Here is a 19,229-nt window from a genome sequence, read left to right on the forward strand (position 1 = left end):
CGCGTGTCTGAGCGACTCCTGTTTAATTTTGGGATTCCGTAGCTTCACGATGAAATGTTCTTTAGCACATTTATTTATTTATTTTATCTAATCTCAATTCTTTGTAAACAGAATCTCGGTCACTGATGTTTAGAAGTAGTTTATTAGCTCTCAGGGTCCTTTGCTAAAATTAATATTTTTCCACAACGATTTCAAAAATATATTTTGAAAAAAGTCATTTTTGGAGGACGGTGTTAAAATCTTTTTTTTCTCGATACCTGAACAGAACAAGTCAAATGTTGACTTTACTTTTAGCTGGTGTCTGAGACCGGGACCTGTCGATCTCCTTCCCTCACTATTTTATCATCTGGAATCTGTTTAAAGCTTCAGGAGCATCACAAGCCGAAGACTGACACCAGAAACGGTGAATTCTGGGAACAAACTATCCTGTTCAGGCTTGATTCGTCACCAAAACTTCAACTTCTTTGAGCTTGTTCCAGCAGAATTTGTGCAATACATAGGAATGAGGGGCCTTCTACGTAGGGAGGAGTGACATTTTCATTTGATTCGATTTGTGTTCACGCTTCAATTTGAGATCAAACCGCCTGGAAAAAGTCACGCAATTGGTCTGGGGGCGCTGTCACCCGAAATAAACACCGACCGGAGAGGAAGTAAAGAAGAAACATGGCTCATTCATTGGTCCGGAACAAAGCGGGAGTCCTGCCGGTGGTGGCTAGGCTAGTTAGCTCAGAGCTAATGGGTCGTCACAAACGACACAAAGTCTTCAGACCGGAGATCAATGAGCATCTTTCTCACTACTTTTCCCTCTCGACTGCCTCGCTACTCCACGTCTGTTTGTTTGATGCCCAGAATGCAATGCTCTCTACGTCACATCCTCTCACTGCACCCGCTGGAAAGTCTGCACCGATGACAGCCGATCAAGGAGTAGCAAACAAAGCAGACTTTCCCAGAAAGTCCTTGAAGTGAACTGCGCCCTCAGACCTGTTGTTTCCTTTATGGGCTGACGTGAGATTATATGCGAAGAGATGATGAATCTCTGGTGTGCAAATGTAAGTGTGTGTAGTGTTTATGTGTAATTTCAGCTGAGGCTGGTGATGTGGTCTGAAAAGGCAGCTCCTCCACTCCTCCCAGTCTTCTTCTTCTTCTTCATCTTCTTTATGTTGTCTAGAAGATGCTCTGTCTGCGGTTTTTTCCTCGACCTGAAATCAAAGTTTGAAACAAAGCGAGACGTCAGTACATGGCCCTCGTGTGAACATAAAGTAAGAAGTCAGAGTGTCGTGGTGCTGTGGAGAGGGAATGAGGCCACAGCTTTACTGATTTCCACGTTCCTCTCAGTTCTTCTGAGTTACATCTGTGGGACTTTTATGTGTCAAAATTAACAAACCGAGCCGGCCGGCTGCTTTTACTAATTAGCTGAAAGTAAATCTGTCATTTCAACATTTCGCGGGTTTTGGTCAAGACTCAAACAGAGCTCTTCCTATCATTGTGAAGCAGAATTCACCAAGCGTTGGATTGTTCACCCACTAATAGGGAATGTGAACTGGGACGGGGTTAGTTTTACCCTACTGATGATGTGTTGTTGCAATAGTAATCCTGCTCTTTTATTATGTCATTAAAATCTCCTCAGTTTCCAGAGAAGCTGGTCAAATCTCTACTATTGTTATAGATGGTATAGAAGAAAGTATAACAAAGTACGAAATACTCTGTGAGGAAGATTCAAAAGCTTGAAGCAAATTTCTACCCAATACCTACTACCGGTATCAGTGTCGGTGCATCCATAGCTACAAGTGACTTGTAATGAGAAGGTCTTCTTACTTAAAGGTTGGAACACTGAGGTGCGGTGACCAGGGTCCTTCTGGAGCTGAATCTCTCGAAGGGAAAACACTGATGCAGCTAAAACAAAAAAAGAAGCAGAGGATCAAGTGAAAGCCCACAGTCAGTCTTTGTACTTTGTACCGCAGCATGTTTTTGACTATTCAATGATTGCATTCGCCACCAACTGTGCTGTGACCCCACAAGCTCCTTGGATGAAACTGAGCCATTGTATGCGATGCTAAAAAAAACTTTTCACATAGTGACTTGAGATAAGAAATCACTGATTAAAAAAAGATGTGTTTAAATTGGTGAAACGAGAAGATGAAGTTCTGTGAATGTTGAGAATGAATCAGTCACACAAGATGTGTTTACAAGTCTATATCGGGATGCATGAGTGTCTTTGTGAACAGACCCTACCAGTTCAATCCGTTTAATTCAACCAGTTCAGTTCAGTTTTTTTTTTTTTTTTTATTGCAAGAATTCCAACATTTCATGGCACTTCACCAGAGAAAATCCCATCAACCCACACGAACAAGCATCAGAGACACTGAAGAGAAACTCCCTGGTGCCGGGGAGAAAACCTCCAGAAGCAGACCAGTGAGACTCTGCTTGTCTGGTCGGAGCCAGAAAACCACTGAGACCTGAGGCGAAGGCAGGAACACATACCAGTTAAGGCGACTTCGGTAAGATGGGTAATTAAGATCATAATGTATGTTTTTTTGCAAAGATTCAATGGGTGGAGCGATGACAATTTATCCACAAGGGTAAACCACTAACTGACAAAAAAGCATATTCTTAAACAGATGAGGCACTTTTAATGTAAACATAACTGACAGTTTTGTGACAAAGGTTTTAAATGCTGACTCACCTATTTTTGAGACTTTAAAAAAAGTTGAACCGCTTAAAATGTCCCACGGGCCTGATGCCCTCTCCTTGTTGGGAATCACTGTCCTAGAACATGTTTGGCATTTTTTTTTTTTTTTAAATCTAAGGAGCTTCATCTGTTAAAGGTGGAGTTCTGAGGCTCAGGTGCAGAAAGCAAACCATGAAACAGATGTTAATGTTAAAGGGTGTTTATTCAACTTAACCAATATGTCTTCCAGTACAGTGGAGAGTAGGAGAATCACGAGGAGAATCACTCCACTTGGCTTGGCCAAGTGGAGTGATTCTCCTCGCAGTGATTCATTAATATTCCAAGTGCATCAATGCCACTTTGTATGAGTACTTGCATTTGAGGACTCATCGATGGAGTACTTAAATTTACTTAAAATATATATTTTTTATGGCACTGCCACTTATACTGTTAGAAAACATTGCGTGCGGAGCCTCTTTAACAGACGTGCTGCCAGATTGACCACTGTGCCTGAGAGAGCGTGCTAATGCAGAGCGGGCCGCCCACGAAGCCGGACATAAAACTAACTGGAGAATAAATACAACAAGTGTTCATGTCAGAAAATGAGTTCCATGTCCTGCTTTCCACCGGCTGTGAGGCGAGGGAGTTAGCCGCTCCTCACCGTGCCTTGCAGCGCGGTGCCGTACACCGCGCTGTCATGTCGACAGTGTATCTTCCTGCATAACAAGGATACTAATAAGGATGTTCCAGGCCGGCCGCTTGCGGGTGGGACAGCGCGGGGGGGTCTCTGGGCCATGGTCTGAGTGAAGGCGGGACCTCCCTCCCTCTCAACCCCTCCTACCTTACCTCACTCAACAATAGGGACCAGTGGGCGGGGCCTAATGTGGGGGGGTTCAGGCTTCTTAACTGCGGTCTGGCCACTCCCCCAACTTTACACTGCCCACAATTTTAACTACACTTTGCAGGTCTTGAGGGGATAAGCTGGCTTTCGGGGGGCACGACTGGCGGCCTAGGGGGCGGTTAACACCCCCCCCCAAAGTGTGTGTGTGTGTATTTCTTTGTGTGTGTGGGTGGGGGTGTTGGTATGGGTGTATGCCCATCGAGATTAGGGGGTGGGTATGTGGGTGGTTGGATTCAGAGATCCTGGTGGTGGAAGGCTGGTTGTCCTCTCCAGCCTTCGCTTTTCCTGGTCTGGGGGGGGGGGCAGGGCTGGTCTGGTGGCTGGGGCAGAGAAGGTGGTAGCAGTGGGGGGGGGGGCTGGCCCCCCCAGAGTTTGCGGTGGGCTTCGTCACTGGGATAGGGGGGGGCCCTGCTGCAGCCGGCCCCGGCTTAGTGACTTGGGTCAGGGCCTGGGGCCCTGCGCCCTTTATCCTTCTCTTGTGGGCTCCTCTTGCCTGGGGGGGGGGGTCTTCTCTGCACTCTCCGTCTGGTGCCTTCTGGGTTGGGGCGCCGGGGTGGTGGTGTCCAGGCCCGAAGGCCTTGTGCCCCGGGGTGGCGCTGTGGGCCCCCCATAATAGTTCCAACTACATCCAGTGGACAAACCACGTGCACACGCACACACACACACACACACACACACACACACACACACACACACACACACACACACACACACACACACACACACACACACACACACACACACACACACACACACACACACACACTTCCACTTCTCATCAATGAGATTTGCTGCTGACGTTTCTTGCTTTTCTTGTTATCAATATCATGTTATTTTGTTGTTGCTTCTTGTTAATTTATATTCCTGCTTGAAAAATCATGTTACTGTCTAGATAGAGCTGCTCAGGCTGGTTTAATCTCCGTTGGAACAGTTGGAAAGTATTTGGATAAGTGTGATTACTGTAAATAGTATATGTAGCACTAACAAGGGTATTGTATGTGCTTTTCCAACAAGTTGCATTTCCAGTGTCTCCGAGCAGCGTTGTTCAATACACAATTTAAGATTTAACGTAAATGGGGTTAAATGGTGTTCACCAGAACAGCTATTGATTTCGGTCGGGTTTTTAACATCTGCTGTGATGAGACACACCCGAGGAAGCCGGTCTCCAGTGAACAGGGAAACTGGTTAAGCGAAAACACTGGTGGTATCCACGGCTCGGAGACCTCCCGATACTGGCGGCGGGTCGCTCCATTGAGCTCCTGAATCTTCTGGTCGTCATCAGACAAAGAAACACCTGCACCATGTCGCTGCTCCACCGGGTTCATGTCTGTGCATCTATCACTGTTGCTGAGCGTTCTTGTTGTGATCGGGTGAATGAGTTGCCCTCTGACTCATCAGTTTCGTGATGCGCCGGCCAATCAGTGGCCTGCCGATGTCCCATTGTCTACTGGCCTTGTAACCATGGCCGTGCGGGTACCACAAAAGTACCATGTACTAACATTAACTCAAGTAGGGCTGAAGAGGACCTCCTGGAAAAGCACCAATTGAGTTTGTGTGATTGTGCTTACTGTCAGCCAAGTTGTGTATGATGTCCCCCAGACTGGTGAAATAAGGGCAGTGGAGAGCAGCTTCAGATGACATCCTGCTCCTGGTGTCATACTGCAGGTCCACAAAAACACATCAGGACTTCGCCCACCAGGTTTGTGTGATAATCAGACATGAACGCGTGTGTTTCTTACCAGCAGCAAAGCAGACAGAAGGTCAATCCCATCGAGGTCCAGCCTGATGAAAACAAAGCAAAATCCATTGAGGCGATATTGTCCAGCCGAAGAACCTAAAACTTCCAGTAGAGCAGCTCTGTTCAATGTTCTTGTTGGTAGCCAACAACAGAAAGCAGTGCAGAACATCGCCGGTATGTGATATACTCCACCTCCATTGAGCAACCTGCCATTTCTAAAGTTTTCTGTGTGTGACACCCTGTCTCAACGACTTTGTGTCTCAACGACTTTATGTCTCAACAACATGAAGTCAAAATGTGAAAAATACAAGGAATCTCAAAGAAATCCTTGTATTTTTCACATTTCGACTTGATACATATGTCTTGTCTATTATTTGGCGCCATCGTCGGCTCAAAATGTAAATGGTTTAATATTTAGCATCAAAGTGCATTAAATTGCTCAGTTGTGGTGTCTTTAGGTGTTACCGGGGCACGTGGTTGAGCAGAGCTTGAGGTCTGTATTGAGGGAAGAGGTAGGACCGAAAGCCTTCATTGCTGCTGATACCAGGCCACGTTTCTTCTGTCGGAGTCCCTGGAAGACAAAGGGAATATGGCGTCGTCAGGACTCGTTCACAGCAGCAGGTACGTTGAGGCTGTGTGTTGTGTCTTCGACCCCGTTGACACGACAATGGTGATCAGAGCCGCTGAAAACACAACTTTACGAAAACGTCTTCCAAGGTGGTACTTTTAGACAACAATGCAATACACTCTGTGTAGGTGGGGGAAGTGCAACTTTTTGAAAATGTGCCATATTCTCCTGGACTTGGTCGTTTTATTTTGACAGTCACCGTAATAACAATCTAACTTGGTCATCAGGGGCAGCCACACAGAGCAGTGCTCGGGGGAAGTTAGGGTCTCACTCAGTGCTTACTTGTTTTTTGAGAATGTGGGAGTAAACCGGAGATCTGGAGGAAACCCACTTTTCTTTTTTTTTTTTTTTTATATTTAAATTTTGAACTGAATAGTGGTCAAACATGAAAGCTACCTTGTTTAGCAGTGTAACTGCTGTGCCACAGACATTGTTTTCAAAATGCTGCTCTATAAACACAAAATAATTAAAATGCAGAAATGCGTTTGGATTTGAAATGTAGTGTAAACGGGATCTCAGTCATTTGATTTAACACGGGGTTATCCAACCCTGGTCTCAGAAAGCAGACCGTCACCTTCTTGGTCTCTCCCCTGCTGCACCTCACCTGACTGAACGGAGAAGATTCAGCGGCTTTTTTTTGGGAGCTCATGATGATAATCGTCGATTAATTAGTTAATCATTTGATTAACTAAGCCAAGAACATTGGAAAACACAGTGTAGCCTTTAGAAAAACCTTGTTAAATGTTAAAGCTTGCTGAAAAGTCTGGTTAAAGGGAGAGTCAGTAAAATGTCAGTAATGTCCCTTCTTTCGATCACCTCAAGACAGGTTTCAAGCCATTTAAGGTGAAAAATCCCCTTCTTTCATGAATCTGAAAACACACATACCACTTGAAAAAAATCCTCAGGATTCTGAAACTGGAGCCAAAAATGCTAAATCTGTAATCGCTTACGAGATACAGGCTTTTCAATGTGACAATTTCAGATGGACCACAAACCATTGTGCAAATTCTTTACGAACGTTAACTCAGATGTAAGCTTTGAAAGCTTCACTCAGACACTTAGATTACATCTCTGTGGTATTTCTTACATATTAATTTGTGTTTCAAAGAGGATAAAGCCAAACAAGTGTAACTTCAGCTCGCCCACACCGGGCTCAGCACCAACAGACTGGAATCAGTTAGGTCAATTAATTTGACATTATCCAATCAGCTCCCAGACAAAACAGAACCATGGCCTTCCAACGCTTGACTGGCCCAACCCAGTCAGGAGATGGTCACAACATGTAACCTATTTTTCTTATCCTGTGACACGTTTTTCCCCCCTTTTCCCCCCTTTTCCCCCATAATGAATTTCAAACGAAAACATTTCAGTTGGACTTATCCTTCATGTCAAAGTCACACTTTTTCCACATTAAAAGACACTGTTTGTGGAGCAGGACATCACGAATACCCCCTTTTAAATGCAGCTCATAAATCGCAAATATTTTCCTTTCAGTTGTGGCGCTTTACAGCAAACGAGCCTCGGACTATGATGGTGCTTCCGCCGTGCTTTACTTTTGATGTCACTGGATTGCTCAAAGGGCACTGGAGTTCAAATCCTTCAAGAGATCTCGTCTCTTCGGTGATGCAGGTGTAAACAGCTCCAGTCATTCTTTTCACACTTTACAGTCAGTCCATCAGATGTTTCCAAAGGCCTCACTCAATTATGCATCTGTGCACTTTCCAGTGCCTTCAGACCAGACGATATCTTACCAATAAGCCTGAAAACGAGGTGGAGCTCCTCTTTCACGGTGGCACCAGGAAACATCGGGCGACCTGTTGCCATCTCATACAGGATGCAGCCCACACCCCTGAAAGACAAGGCAGAAGGATGACAGGAGGGCGGAGGGTGAGTGGGCACACTGACGCTCTCAGTTCCCTGCAGCCTGGCGTGCTGAAGAGGCGCCCTGCCATCTCGTCACAGGATATGTAACGAGGTGTGCTCAGAAGCCGTGTCACCAGAAATACACTTTTAATCTTTGGCGGTTTCCGGAGCTGTGGGGGTGTTGTCACCGCCGCAAACTGCTAATGAGCAAGAACTCACAAGGAAAATGGATTTGAATGAAGTGTGTGAACAGTGTGTGAACCTCTCCGTGAGAAATGTAAATAAGATCCAGATGATTCATGAAAATCCTCCAACATGGTGAAGCCGTTAAGGCTGTGACCAAGCTGGCACTGATCTCTCTCTCTGTGTGTGTGTGTGTGTGTGTGTGTGTGTGTGTGTGTGTGTGTGTGTGTGTGTGTGTGTGTGTGTGTGTGTGTGTGTGTGTGTGTGTTCTTTATTTATAGTGACGTCACAACCCGCCGTACTTGCCAGTGTCTCGCTGTCTACCTGCAAAAACATGGCCAAAATCGGGGGATCTGTAGGAGGAGCCCCCGTACAGATTTGCAGCACACAGACACACCGTCCCACTTTTCGTTCGCGAGAAACTTTCACTGCGTTCTGGCTGCAGATTCCCCTCCCGTACGAGTGACGCGCTGCCTTCTGCAGCCAATGGGAAAACAACGCACCGACTCCGCGTTTGTCACACAACATATGTTTTTCAGCCTACAAAGCACATTTCAGGATCCTCTTCCTTCTGCAAGCTCACATCTGTTCATCCCGTGGTTATTTCTGTCCTTCCAAGACCCTGCTGTCTCATCCCTGTGATAAATCTCGATATTCACAAGAAACACTTCATGCTTTTTATTTCCCCACCACTGCTTGTTCTCTGTGCAATATAGAAAATGACGAGTTTCACACCGTGGCTTTGAGCCACGGGCATTAATTTGCTGATGGGCTCTCAGAGACAAAACAAGTGCACCTACAGACACCCCGTGCTCTTGCGAGAGCTATGTTATACACCATCGTATGGCGGCAGTTTGCATTCAAGAAGGAAGACACTGAACAAACAACAGCGTTGTGCCAAAAAAAAAAAAATGCCTGCAGCAGCGTCGCTAAAAAAGATTAGCAGCACAACAAATGTATATCACCATTTACAAATCCACCCACTAGAATATGAAGAGTGTCTGAAAGCACAACGTCAACATCTCCGGCTGGTTCCACGACAGCTAAGAAGCTGAAGACATGGTCCCAGTGGGTGTGGTTAAAAAGTCTGGATTCAGAAAACACACTCGACCCAAGATGTAATCTGCCCGGTCGCAAATATTTTGCACAGAAAGCTCTACCTGCATTGTATATTTAAGTATGAGGAGAATAGAGAAAAATGACGGTTTCACGATTGTGCTGTTTAATAGATACTGTTTTGACAAGATTCACTTTGTTGTGATTTCCAAGTTAAATATCAGCATATATTAATGTAGTGTGAACACAAATGTTTTAATGTAGACATAGACTCACACTAGTGGGATTGCATGCATGAATTGTGACAGTGACAAGGCCACATTGCCCAGCAGTACTTTCCTCCCAGGCTGTCTGTTCAGCATCAACACCAAAACATCTGAAATGTATAGTTTCGTTCATGACGTATACTCAAAACAAGATGTGTCGTCTTGAAGGAAATCATAACAAGCAGGCGAAGTGGGATTATTCTGAAGAGGCAGGACCACCCGTTGTCCTACGTCATTGTTTCACTAACTCCACAGCATGTGAAACACCAAACATCATCGCAGTAGCACTTTACTATTAAATATGAAGTGCAATTAAATAGAGTCCAATTAAAATGGTCAAACAATGAGCCTCAGAAATAACATGAAAACTAATTATTTGCCCGTCATGGACAATTGAGTGTTTATGAATGTGCATACACCATGACCTGCCAATTAAACCATAAAACTGCTTACCAAGACGCATTTCACCCTTTCTAGTTATTAACTTTAATAACAAGGTTTTCCATTCATAAATATTGCCTCGAAATTGTTTTAACTCATGTCATACACAGTGTGTCATTAACAGAAAAAAGCCTATAAGGACAGATGATGGCACTTGCAGTAGTTTTCAATTTGTGTGGCTGCAATAATACGGAGGCGCTTTTCTTTGGGAATGGAAACTGGTTGTCATGATGTGTTGATCTTCGCACTGTGCTCGGATCAAACGAGAAGAATCCGTGGCGGTACTCACCACATGTCGATGGGCGTGGAGTACTCCGTGGAGCCCAGCAGCACGTCGGGGGGCCGGTACCACAGAGTCACCACCTCATTGGAGTAGGTTTTTGTGGGGACGGACTTGGCCCTTGCCAGACCTGCAGGGTTGGAGAGTTTGGTGAGAGGAACTTTACCAGCTAACATTCAGGCTGCATTTACACCGTCCGTGTCATGTGACTATCTGCAATCCTCTTGCTTATTTTAACGCAGCATGTGCAGAAGGTGCATGTCTGGCCCTTTTCCTTCTTCTCTGCCCGAAAAATCCAGGATGGACGTCTCAGGCACAGTGATGTCGGCGTCAAACGTACGTCATCCTCCATTTCTTTGGCTTCGCAGTTGGCGCCCAGTTCAAAAATAGTCGGAAGTTTGTAAACGCTACAAGTATGCAGGCGAACATGTTTCTGACGTCAAAGGCAAGTGTAATCAAGAGAATCAGATATGAAATCCATGCAATATGAAACCACACAGTCAAAAAATCCCATATAGGCAGCAAATCCACTTTAAGCATGAAGGCTTGCGGCGTCGACGCAGCCTCAGACGCCTCCTAATCGCAGCTTCAGCTCCAGCTTGTCGCAAGCAAAGTAGCAGAACAAAGGTAAACCTTTTGGAACGTTTCAGCTTTTGTCAGAGCCGCTGAAGAATAATGAGGAACCACTGGCTGGTTTATCGACTCACCTCCTGCATCAAAGTGAGAACACAGGGAGCGAGGGGCACTGTTGCTAGGATACAGGGAGTGAGGGTGCTCAAGTAATCAGGATAGAACATCTCAAAGTGGCACTAAAATAAAATTGGAAAGCGATTGTGGCAGAAAACGTGTTATTTTACTCCCAAGTGTGTCTGCGCCTTTATGCCTGTGGTGTTAGCCCCCCCCCCCCGCCCTTACCGAAGTCAGCCAGCTTGAGTTCTCCCTTGTCATTGATGAGCAGGTTCTGAGGCTTCAGGTCTCGGTGGAGAATCTTCCTCTTGTGGCAGTAGGACAGACCACGCAGCAGCTGGAACATGAAGATCTGCAGAGGCGAGCAGCACAAAGTGATGACCCTGTGGGTCCACGGCTTCAGCAGCAGCAGCAGAACAAGTAGCGACGGGTCGGGCAAAAGAAGAAGTGAGTTCAGTTTAACTTAAGTTCACAACAGTAATAATTTAGGTCTGTCAAGACAAAGGACAGAAGCAGTTCTCGAGAGGTTTCCTCCCGCTATGACCTGCTTCACTTCTGCTTTTTTTTGACGTCGTCAAACTTTCAAACTTTACATTTTGTCTATGGATCAGGATTCATTATAAATCTATAGTTATGTGATAATGTTCTTAAACTATGAAAATACTCAATGATTTTTGAGTATGATTATGATTTTATTTATTCTCATAAATATGATCATTTTTACCCCATAATTTACTATTTATTACAAAAATAATAAAACTAAATCTTAAAAATGGAATGCTAAAAAAAATAGTATTCTTTAATTATTTCATGAATTATCTATTTGACTCAGTGTTTCCATTTGTGACTTTATCGCTGCTGAAAGTTTCCTTTCCTTGAGGATTTCGTCCCAGCCACATCAACAAAGTTCTCTCCAATCTAATTTAATTTAATGTAAAGTATACCCAAAGATATGGTGTACATTTCCAATTACCATATTATTTGCAGGTCATGTCAACATTTCAAATGTGTATTTGAGAAAAAAAAAATCATTTATATTTATTTGTTGTATCAGGTGCATGACATTTCATCAGCCAGCAGAACTTAATTGTTGTTGTTTTATTTAGATTTGACATAAAATGAGAAGTTTACAGTGGCGTGAAAAAGGATTCATACTTCTTCAATCACTGATACCTGAACTGAAACCCTGCCAAGAGCCTTCAGAAATCACCTGATTAGGAAATGGAGTGTGTGCAAGCTGATCTCAGGACTCAACAAATCAAGTCTTTCTAGAAGCGTGGCAAGGAGAACGCCATTGTTGGAACAAAGCCAGAAGAAGACGTGTTTGCATGTTGGAGTCACAGCAAACATGGAGGAAGGAGCTCTGGTCGGAGGAGAACCAAAGTGAACGTTCTGGATGAGGTGTGGAGGGAAACTGTCACTGCACGTCACTGGAAACACTCTATTGGTGGCTTAGAATGGACCAGAGCTGTTCAGAGACATTAGAGACAGTAGACTGGAGGAGGGTCTACAAAGGACTGACTCAGAGGGGATGAAGACTTTTACATGCCACACTTTTCAGTTTTTTTATTCGATAAATCAATAAAAAGAAAGCAATGTGTAATTTTCCATCGATTTCACAATTATGATCCACATTGTGTTGATCTATCACATAAAATTCACATGTGGCTGCAATGCTACCAAGTGTGGGAAAGTTCAAAGGCATGAAGTCTTTTGCAAGCCTCTGTAAGACAGTAACTTGATTTATAACGGCGGTAGATGCTCTGGAAGCAGCCGAGACAGTGGACGTCGTCTCTGCCCGCCGGCCGGGTCCGGACTCACCTTGACATTGTTCATGCTCATCAGGTTCCCGCAGTTGTCCAGGTACTGTTTGAGGTCACTGTCCTGGAACACAGCGGCAGCAGCGTTCACACACTCAGCCGCCTGCAGGCCTTTTTATGGTGACTAATAAACTGCCTTTGATAAAAGCTCAGTTTACTCACGAGGTACTCAAACACCAGTGTGAGGCAGCGGTCGGTGTGGATGATGTCATGGAGTGTGACGATGTTGGCGTGTTTCAGGTTCTTCAGCAGAGACACTGGTGAGACACAGAAAGCAGCCATTTATATTTTTTTCCTATTTGTTTCCAACAACACGATTATCAACAACTGATTCCAAACGGTATATCAAATCGGTGTCTGACATTTCCGACTTGTTGCTTGAGTCCCGTCATCGAAAGCTTCCATGATAATTGTCAAAGGTTATTTTAAGTATTCTGTATGCAAACCCAAAAGGTTTAAATGTTGTTTTCCTCTTGTTTTCTTCTAGAACAGTGGTCCTATTTTGACAAGGTGTCAAAGGTGTGTCAAGGTGGATGTGAAATGGTTGTGACAGCTGCGAGGAATTCACATGTAGTCTTTGTTCTCTAATTGCCTCTTCTAATTGCCTCCAAAATACTTCTCATGTTAGTCTCATGGACTGAGAAATCTGTCCATCGGCCAAAGTTGGCATTGTACTTTGGGTAATTTGAAAGCTGTACCTGCAGGGATTTCTATTACAACACATCATCAGTAGGGTCAAATTAATCCAGAGTTTCTATAAGTTAAATTTAAGACTTTTCTAAGGCCTTTTTAAGACAACTTGTAAGAAAATGTAATGCTCATTTCAAAGCATGTTCACAGTCAGCGTATATTGGTTCATAATCGGAACCGGATCCATTAATGTTACTTTCTTTGCAGCTTGGACATTTGCCAGATACATCGAAACACAATATACAACAAAAACATCCCTCATGCTACAGGAAAACATGGACACTAACCAATAATATTATAGAAAGCAGCGAGCACTAGCCAATCAGAGGCAGAGTGGAGCCGGTCCCCGAGAGCTGTTTGTCCAATCAGGTGCAGCACGTAGCTCTGAGCCATAATACATGCTAAAGAGTTTCGGGGTCACACAGTAGTGATGCTACACACAGGGCTGTAGTCAAGTCCACCTGTATCGAGTCCAAGACAAGTCCGAGTCACAAGGTCCGAGTCACAAGGTCCGAGTCCCAAGTCCAGATGAGATCAAGAGTAAACCTTATGACGGAAAAAACACATTTTCACGACCAGGAAATTAAAGAAATTCCATTTTACTCTTCTCATGAGGCTTTCCCACCAGAAGAACCAGGTTCTAGTTCAGGGCCGGTTCTTAAATGAGCACCGCCAAAGAACTGGTTCTTTTTCCACCATTAACGGAGTCAAGTGAGAGCTACGTCATTGTGTCACTCCAAAACGTGATCCGTCACTGATCAGCACTGACAGCGCTCCTAGAAGAACCGGGAGACGGACTGTATTCATGGTCTGGTCCAGGTCTCTTCATCTAGTCTGTCCTGAACCTCGGATTCAGACCAAAGAGACAGAAGACATTGAGTCTCCTCGTCGCTCTATTGGTGGTTTTTCACATCCGTCTTGTTTTAGTCCGGAGCCCCTAGTGGCCAAAGGAAACACCAAAATAAATGTGTGAATGAGCTTGGGGCTTATTTTTCAAAATTTCTGAACGTGTCTGAATCAAATGCTTCAGCATCAGGAGGAATGGAGTTGTAGTAGTGTTTGTAGTAGAGTTTATAATGGAATCTTACATAAACACACACTGATTAAAGTTCTCTTTCACACGAAGCCATTAAAAGTAGTATGTAGTTTGTTTTTTAGTTGCAGATGAACCAAAGGTCTGGCTTCGTTATAAAGAAGTTCTGTGGGTTAGAAAATAATATTGGAGCGTCTCGTAGTGGAGGACAACGCAGCTTCATGCAGACCTCAACCTGCGGTCATAACGTGATACAAGACGTGAAACTGAAGTTAGTCACAATGATGTTACGATCAAACGTGTGAAAAAAACCATAATGGAAAACTGCTTCTAAATTATATATTGACGTAGCTGACTGACAGCGGAGGAGCTCTGCAGCATCTCGAGAGCCACGGCTCGCAGATTTAATTATATCGTTCCATCGTATGATTAACTTCAGGGAGCAACTTATTATATCATTCCTACGCGTTATTTCTTAATTTTTTTCTATAACCACTCCGGTGCTCTGCTGTAGTTTTCAATCAAGATCTAAGCAGTGTTTACTGTGATGAAACATTCTGCACAGAATACACTGAAATGTAAAAAAAAAAAAAAATCCTATGAACCACTTGCTTGGTGGTTTCTGAGGCTGATTGGAGCTTTTAGCGGCTGGTTTTGATCCAACCGGCCTCACGTTTGGCAGAAATAAACCCAGTTAACACTTAAAACCTCCGTGCTTGAATATTTATCTGTTCTTACAATTACACAGGGAAGGATGTGAAACTTCCAAGATCCCCTTTAACTACCGAACAAGATCAATACACTATTTATGCTTACAAATACATTGGACCAGAGTGGATTGATGTTCCTTCACAAGTAAAAACTAAACTCCTCTGATTCTATTAATCGCCTTGGGAAAATTTCATTTTTCACAGACTAATCGGTGGGCGGCCACATTGCAGCCCTCCGGGGAGCTGATGGGTGTCAAAAGTCTTGCTCATGGAGCCATAGTGTTGACCTGTCCGCTGTGGTAATCCAACCAGCATTTCCAACTCTACATCCTTAACCTCTCAAGAAACTACTGGAATCTTTGTCTCTTCGACAAAAGTAGAAATGACTGAAAGTCCTTGTTTCTATGATGTTGAACAGAGTTATGGAAACTGTAAGGTTGCAAAATGAAGTAATATTATTTTGAGGTCATGGAGGTCAAGTGAAGACAGGTACTCCACAGCCTCTATTTGAAATCACCATGAAGGCGATGTTGTGGTGTGAGGATGACATACTGACATTTAAATAGTGCGATTGCAGGCTTAAATTCCTATTTGATTTAATCAGACGAAGTGAAGGTCATTTGACAATGGCCCTTCCTGACTCATGAAGTACTGAAGTAGAACTCCACTCTTTAGCATCAGGCGGGAAGATTCTCAGTTAACTGGTGATAAAGTTTCAACTCTTTGTGATTTCATGCAGATGTGTCAGATCAAGTACTGACACTGCAGGAGACTTTACATAAATAGTCCTGTCATTTCCAGAAATGTAGTTTCTGGCCTATAAGTTACATTTCTTTAAAACTCTGTCAAGAACAGGAAAATCAAAACATGAACAGTATGAGTGACATTTATTTCTCCTTGTCCAGATGTTACTGCTGTTACTGAACTGTTTTAACTGCTGGCCCTGACGGAAACACCACCGCATGCTACAGCTTTTAGCCCACAATTGGTCGTCTTGGTTTTCTTCATAATATTAACAGTTCCTCTGCATTTGCACAGTCCCAGTGAACAAAACAATGAATACACAAGTACAATAAATACTAAATAAGTGATTGTCAATGTGTGAAACCTTCTTGTTTTTTAACAATGCAAGTAGGTTTAAGAGTCGAGATCAACAATGGACTCTGAGCTGTGCTGAGCGTGCACTCGTACCCTCTCTGATCGCCGTGCAAGGTGCTCCCTCCTCATGCTCCAGGCGAATCTCCTTCAGCGCCACCAGGTTCTCTGTCAGTTTACTTCGACCTTTGAACACAGTGGCATACGTCCCCTGGAAACACAAACACAAACGGAAGACTTCTTTTAGCAGATGATGCAGTTCTGCTAGTTTGTGACCTTCAGTGTGAACTGTGGGTTCGTTTATATGACATTTTCAAGTGATAATGCAAAACTTTTATTGTGTTTTTTTTCGGAAGGTGGAACGCTGTTTTGTCAATGGGCGAAAACACAACTTTAGAGTGTCATGACTCCCAGTCCACATTCTCCTGGGACTTGGTAGGTTTATAGTTGATGCCATAATAACAACATGGTCTGCCCATATGAATGTCCATGTACTCCTGTTATAAATGTTTATAGCGTATCTTTTGTGTGTACGTGTGGTTTCATTACTAAAACAAACCAACAAGTGGCCCAATATGAAAACTACAGTGTGTAAACAGACATCATTTTCAAAATGTTGCTGTGTGAGTGTGAAACTTTTCATAAAACGTTTTCACTAGAAACATTGTTGTGTCAGTGTGTTCATGTGGTCACACACTGTTTTATGACCAAAAAACACTAATTGAAGCTGTTCAGGGTGTAATTTTCCTAATCACTCAAAAGCTTTTTTCGAAGGTGTACAATTGGCTTCCGAGTTAATTTTAGGATTGGCCCACAGTTCAGACTCGTATAACAATATAACGTCACATTATTTGATTTGATTCAGGCTTTTACCATAATTTAACAGCTATAACATCGTTTGATGCTTTCATTTCTCTTCGTTTCTCAGTGTGCTGATGGATGTCAAGTCTATCACCATTAGCTTGCTGCATCCACCACCCATGTCCACACAGACAGCAGAGAGTGAATTTAAAGACATATGCACACACGCATCAGTTCATTAGTGGAATCCGAATGCTGACGGTAATTCGATTGTAGCATGTTTACCATCATTGTCTGATTGCTTGTTCATCACCATGTATTGTGCAGGTTGTAAACATGGAGCCTAACGGGTCGTTAATCGTGCCTGACTGAATGAGGTTAACCGTTTTAGCTGCCATCATCCGTCAGGGCCATTAAAAAACCTCCCCATCAGGCAATGCAGCTGCTTTATTCCATGTTATTAAAGGCTTGTAATTCTTGTAAATTCCGAATTTCATTCCTTACACATTTATGATTATATTGAGCATGATCATGATCAGTATAATCAAATCAACAAATCACATTTGGTAGAAAATGGGCCAAAACAGCTGTATGGTCATAAAGGGTGCAGACTCCTGGTTTACACATGTTATTATGATGGGCATGTATGGACTACTGCCATAATGGAAGGAGCACATTTCAGTCTGCCAACACCGACTGCTGAGCCTGTAGACAGAGACAACCTCATTGAGATTCTGTCTGAAGCAGATGTCAATCCTCAAGATATTAAGTGTTCTTATATAAATTCCATGGGATTTAAGTGGATTGGCTTGTAATCCATTCTAAAAAACAAGTCGACTAACTGTGACGCTATAGAGCAGCTGCTCAACATCTTTTGATATATAAATATGGAGAGGTATACTATTTTACAACTAGTTAATTGCAGGCTCCTAAACCCCCTGTAGACCCCCTCCTGACTCACTGCCTCCTGACTCACTGCCAGACAGTTAAGCCGTTGGACTATTTGCAGACAAACTCTAGTCATCACTGTGGACATTGTCCACCAGAGAGGAGCTTTATCTTCCCCTGAAGGTCACTCTCAGGCTCACCAGCTTCAGGTGATTGCTCTGTGGCCACAGCAGTGGCTGTGCAGGTTATACAGGCATCAGTCATCGGATTCTGTGTCAGCAGTCTCCCAGCCACCATCTGAAAATAGCAACCCTCTTTGACCTACCTCACCCAGCTTTCCCAGCTTCACGTATGTTTCAAGCTTTCCAAATCCAATGTCCGACTGGAGACAAAAAGAAAGAAGATTATTCCTTTTTTGTGTTTGGATTCCTTTGTAATAAGAGTCCAGACGTGTGTGTGTGTGTGTGTGTGTGTGTGTGTGTGTGTGTGTGTGTGTGTGTGTGTGTGTGTGTGTGTGTGTGTGTGTGTGTGTGTGTGTGTGTGTGTGTGTGTGTGTATATATATATACACTTACACAAATTTTTTTATTTTGTGTGAACGTGTTAGGACTTATGTTTGGTTATTAGCATTAAATTACTCAAAGTAATGATTTATTGGAAGTAATGTATGAAACATTTTAATTCAGAATTGATATAAACTGTTATTTACTCATTAACAATTCATCAATTAAGTAATTTACTTAAAGGAGTCAAATCACACAACTTTAGCAACACTTTCACATGGTTCCTATTGGTCCAAAAACATTGTTTTCAAAGAAAGATCCAGAAAGATGGATGGATAGAAGCATGGATGGATGGATGAATTGAGAGATTGATGGTGGATGGATGTTGGATCAACAGAGAGATGAATGGGTGGGTGATGTATGGATAAACGGGGAGATGGACGGTTGGATGGATGGATGGATGGATGAACAGAGGCGGATGGATGGATGGATGGGTGACTAACCAGAGAAGCACGTCTGGACATGCGACTAAGAGGTTTGCACAGTGGCGAGTTTTCACTCTCCAGTTGGAGCTTCTTGAGGAACTCTGGTGGCAGACGGATGTCCATGGGCAGAGACATCCGCTTACTGACGTCCTGAAAGAAACACACAAAAAAGAAACCCAAAGAACCACTTAGGCTCCATGACTACTTTGAACGTTGTTATTTTTACTTTCTAAAGGGTTTCAGTGTTTGGAGATGCAACAATTGTAGGTTTCCTCTGTTAAAGTGGCACCATGCAAAGTTCAATCAATTTAATCAATCGGGATGCAATTGGGAGTTGTGTGCTTGCCTTTATCAGGAGACGAGGGGAAACATTGATCTTACAATGTAATACAAATGGATGATGTGTCCAAACATGTCTTGCTAACTTGAGGAATCCAGGTGAGCAATGTCTGTGTGACCAGTGACAATGATTGTCTGGAATAACAGCATAAATG

At 43.5% G+C, this 19,229-nt stretch overlaps 1 protein-coding gene across 1 annotated transcript in view; it reads right to left on the minus strand.

Annotated features, from left to right (window-relative positions):
* Positions 1-1,164: 1,164 nt before the first annotated feature.
* The window catches only part of cdk18 (cyclin dependent kinase 18), a gene marked incomplete at both ends in the record, with an annotated part of 28,471 nt that continues 10,406 nt past the window's right edge, over positions 1,165-19,229 (minus strand). Inside the window, 13 exons of the mRNA XM_080495298.1 lie at positions 1,165-1,199; positions 1,816-1,893; positions 5,138-5,228; positions 5,309-5,351; positions 5,773-5,878; positions 7,687-7,784; positions 10,034-10,154; positions 10,940-11,063; positions 12,533-12,595; positions 12,694-12,788; positions 16,156-16,270; positions 18,074-18,130; positions 18,754-18,885. Of these exons, the coding sequence (XP_080351424.1) occupies positions 1,165-1,199; positions 1,816-1,893; positions 5,138-5,228; positions 5,309-5,351; positions 5,773-5,878; positions 7,687-7,784; positions 10,034-10,154; positions 10,940-11,063; positions 12,533-12,595; positions 12,694-12,788; positions 16,156-16,270; positions 18,074-18,130; positions 18,754-18,885 (1,158 nt within the window). The remainder of the gene's footprint in view (positions 1,200-1,815; positions 1,894-5,137; positions 5,229-5,308; positions 5,352-5,772; positions 5,879-7,686; positions 7,785-10,033; positions 10,155-10,939; positions 11,064-12,532; positions 12,596-12,693; positions 12,789-16,155; positions 16,271-18,073; positions 18,131-18,753; positions 18,886-19,229) is intronic.

Source organism: Blennius ocellaris, assembly GCF_963422515.1.
Source record: "Blennius ocellaris genome assembly, chromosome: 4".
Classification (NCBI taxonomy): domain Eukaryota; kingdom Metazoa; phylum Chordata; class Actinopteri; order Blenniiformes; family Blenniidae; genus Blennius; species Blennius ocellaris.